The 4,273-nt window shown below is 25.9% G+C and overlaps 1 protein-coding gene across 1 annotated transcript; it reads right to left on the bottom strand.

The window, feature by feature from the left end:
• Window positions 1–2,660: 2,660 nt before the first annotated feature.
• On the bottom strand, window positions 2,661–3,830 carry PGO_002225 (hypothetical protein; the record flags this gene model as incomplete). Its single annotated transcript, XM_028691094.1, has 1 exon — window positions 2,661–3,830. One exon carries the CDS (start codon window positions 3,828–3,830, stop codon window positions 2,661–2,663), a length of 1,170 nt encoding a protein of 389 aa, XP_028546895.1.
• Between the last annotated feature and the right edge of the window lie 443 nt (window positions 3,831–4,273).

The raw sequence follows: 4,273 nt of genomic DNA, 5'->3' as shown, positions 1-4,273 counted from the left end.
AAAATTAAAAGATCTGTCCACAGTAATGTTAATAGAAGAATCTTATTAAGGAAAGATGTACACGACGCATATCCCTTAGAACATAATAGTGAATATTTTCCCTTAGATTTTGACGACAAAAATATTAATATAATTTATGTATCAAAATAAAATTCTTACGTAATTTAAAACAGAATATTTAATTTACAATATTACAATCATAATATGCATTTCAAATATGATTACATCATATAAATTATACAAAAAAAAAGGACAAAATATGTTGAATAAAAAGAGTCAAATTGATGAAACGAAAAAACGTTAACAAATAAAAGATGTGATATAATTTTTTTCTGTACATGTAGTAATAGAACAAGCATGTAGTTAAATTTCACATGTTAATATGAGCAAGATTAGGATATATAATACGTTTAATATTAAGTTATATTTTAAGAACTGTAAATACAATAAGAATACCAAAAAAATTATTGTAATGTGTATTTAATATTTTTAAATTCACATTTCCAAAATCTTATAAAATAAAATCGTTAATGTGAAAAAAAATTGTAAAATGTGCAGTAGAGGCATCATACCAATTTGTGTTATCTCTTATGTAGTACATTGTTATTTTATGAATAATGTTCTTTTTTATGTCTTAAATATGCATTATTCATGCAATAGCCAGTATATTAAAGCATAAGAACTAAATAAATACATATATTTTTATGCATTAAGTTCTTATAAAATAAATTTTTAATATTATTAGCTTTTTTTGTAACATTGTCTTATTAATATGTCAAATTAACATTTGTTTTTGTTCTATTATATTATGAGAATTATTTCACCTTTATATTATGTTATCAGAGATGATGTAATAAATGTAATTTTATTATAACATTATGAGTTTTTTTAAAAAAAATATTTTTGTCAAGATATATAATTATTCTTAAAGTTAATCAGAAGTATATGGTGCGTTTCTGAAATTACTACTAGGTATTTTGGATGGTTGCGGCATGTTGTATTCTCTATATATATTAACTCTTAAATTTATTTTTTTCATTATTCTGTTTCTCAAGCATGATCCAAAATTGGTGAACTAATACGTAATAAAAAATATGCATACATTATATATATAAAATTATTTTTGGTAATATCTATATTTTATTAAAATTATTAAGATTATTTAATTTATATATAAAATATATATAAATTATATCATAAATAACCTTGTACAAAATAAATATAAAAAGAAGCCATTACTAATACTACAACAATTGGAATAAGAATATAAACTGCTGTGTTATTTATTTAAAATAACAATAACAAAAGTGACATATCTTTACAAGAAATTTCATTTTCCATTTGTAAATTATATTTTTCTCTAATTTTTTTTAATACATTACAAAACTAATGTTCCTGCTCAATTTACACTCCCTCCCGTATTTATTATTTATCACAGTATATTCTTTGGCACCACCGCATTTATTTTCACTACATTCTTCTTTTATTTGCTCTATATTTTTAATTTTTATATTCATGTCACATATATCTATGATTCTATCCAATTCAATCTCGGTGACATTTTCGTTATAATGGTCGCATATAGATTCCCCACTATTATTGAGTGCATCGATGAATCTTTTATAAATCCTTATAGTATTATTTTTATTTTTTTCACACCTTCCAACATGTACAGCATATATCCAATAATACAAACATGTGTAAATTACATCACTATCTTGGTTTTACCAATTTCCTTTGTGATCATGCAAATAAGCTGCAACATCGGGGCATGTATCCATAAATTTATAATTAGGGATATATTCATATTCCGCTTTAAATTGTTCACAATACACATGTCATAATGTGCAATCACTTCTGCCTTCGGCTTCTATATAATCAGTCAATTTATATTGTTTTTCTATAAATAATGTGGCTATACTAGGAAAATAAAAAATGATAATGTAAAGTCACCCTGAATAATGTATCTATAAATGATATATCAAATTAAATTAAAAAAATAAAATTATTAGTTAATACGTTCTTAATGTTTAATGTTAACCTGGTTTATAAATTTTTTAAAATGATTATTGTTCCTTATATTTAATATTCAAAATAGCTATATGCAAATTGGACACTTGTATCTCTTGTGACCGATGGTCCAAGCAGTACCCTCTGCAATTTTTCACTCATTCGCTTTTGTTTTTTTTTTTTTTTCTTTATAAAAACCGTTCCCAAAGGAGTGTACTGAAAAGAATAATAAATTAATAGAATGATAATTTTGTTGATATAAATAAATAAAAATATAGATATGATTCTTTTATTGCATCATATTTTTTTTACTTTTGTGAGTAGTATCAGTAACAAAATAATTGACAAGGGTACCATAACCATTATTATATATTTTTTATATGATGTCCAGTCTCCATTTTCATAATAGTTATCTAGTACAATACCCCTACCATTGATAGGTGTATCATCTGTAGGTTCAATTGTAGTTAATGTATTTTGTAATTGAGCTTTATCTGTTGAAAAAGAATAATCACTATAAGATGTTCCTGAAATCCCATTGAATATTTCAGAATATGTACTATATGATAGGAGAGTTGTAAATGAATGCAGTTATCGAGATGTGCAGAATCATGTGCTTCTCCAGGACATGAGTTATAACGACTAACACTCTAATGAGCACCACTTCCATAGTTACCTTGATCACGAATACCTTCTTGACTAGTCCCTAAAGGAAATTTTTCAACTGAAATGGCATCGTCACTACCAGAATTTTCACGACCTTTAGTTATATCAGCAGATTTATCAAGGCTGGAACCCTGTTTAGCATGAGATTGACTATTATCATCTTCAGAATGGGCAGATGCTCTATTAGTATCTGCTGTCTTTCCTACTCCATCATTATTGGGTATATGTTTGGTAATACTTTTAGGAGAACTTATGTTGCGAAGTATTGTAGAAGCAAATGTATTGTAAAAAAGAGTTACTACATTAGAGATCTCTTTAGCAACATTATAATCATGCTTTTTAACAACCTGCTGAACATTATCTTTAGAATCTTGTATTTTACTTTGAGTATCACTTTCACTTAAAGTAGTCACAGTATGTGTATCTCCTGAAGTAGATAACTCTGCAGAGTTTTTTTTTGTAGATTGAGCATTTTCACTGGTTGGTAATTCGCCATTTGCTAAATTACTTGTGACAGATAAGGATCCTTGTGGATCTTCTACTTTCACAGGTGTAGTAGAATGTTGATGAACTATTGATAAAGGTGATTTGCCTTGATTTTTATCAGAAATATTTGTAGGAGCAGATTCTTGCTCTCTGTGTATAATTTCGTTTCCTCGACTTGAATCTTTTTCGACAGCATGATTCTTGTGTTCTGGGGGATCACCACTTTCTGGGTCTTTGGTTTCTGATATAACCGTCTCCAATTGTGATTCTGACCTTAACTCTTGTGGTTCTGATAACCTTTCTTCTTTACTAATATTATCACCTACACATAATTTATGCGTACTTAATTTCAATTTTTCATTTTCTTCACTACATTTAAAGGTATTCTTAACATATTTACACTTATCACCACATTTTCCACAGTAAATCATTACCTCATTTCCTCCATACACATCAACAAAGGAAGAATTTAGTTTACGACATTCACTTTTTATTGATATTACAGTTTTGTTTATTTCACCACATTCCTTGCATATACCCCCACAATCATAATTCTGAATATTATTACATTTTTGTTCAATTCGTGCTAAATATTCATAATATTTATCTTGGCAGTCCTGTGTCGTAGAGTGTTGGTTATCAATGGTAACAACAATTTTATCTTTCATTCTCTACACATTAACTTTTACTATAGCTTTATTTCCTTTTACTTTGCTCAAACAAATAATAATAGAAAATAAATTATTCTTATGGGTATGTACATTTGCATATGGGAAATTATTATTCTTGTGTCACGACATTATAATAAAAAAATTACGGAATTACAATTAATTATATTCATAAAAGATATAAGTTAATTTATTTAATATATTATTTGGATCTTTTTAAATCAAATATATAATTTATTTGAAGTATTAACATTTTGATACTTAATTATTTATATCTGTAGCAGTATAAAATAATTGAATTAGCAAATATATATTTAATGAATTTGCAATATTGTTATACATTAAATTCATATAGTATATGAGATGGTGTATAAAGACATTAAGGATAGAAGTTAGTTAATGATAAATTATATATAATAATATAAAGTTCATTTAGATTTTAC

The sequence above is a fragment of the Plasmodium gonderi genome (assembly GCF_002157705.1).
Source record: "Plasmodium gonderi DNA, contig: Pgo-contig_237, whole genome shotgun sequence".
Taxonomy (NCBI): domain Eukaryota; phylum Apicomplexa; class Aconoidasida; order Haemosporida; family Plasmodiidae; genus Plasmodium; species Plasmodium gonderi.
The sequence above is the reverse complement of the archived record's forward strand: the minus strand, read 5'-3'. Positions and strand labels throughout refer to the sequence as shown.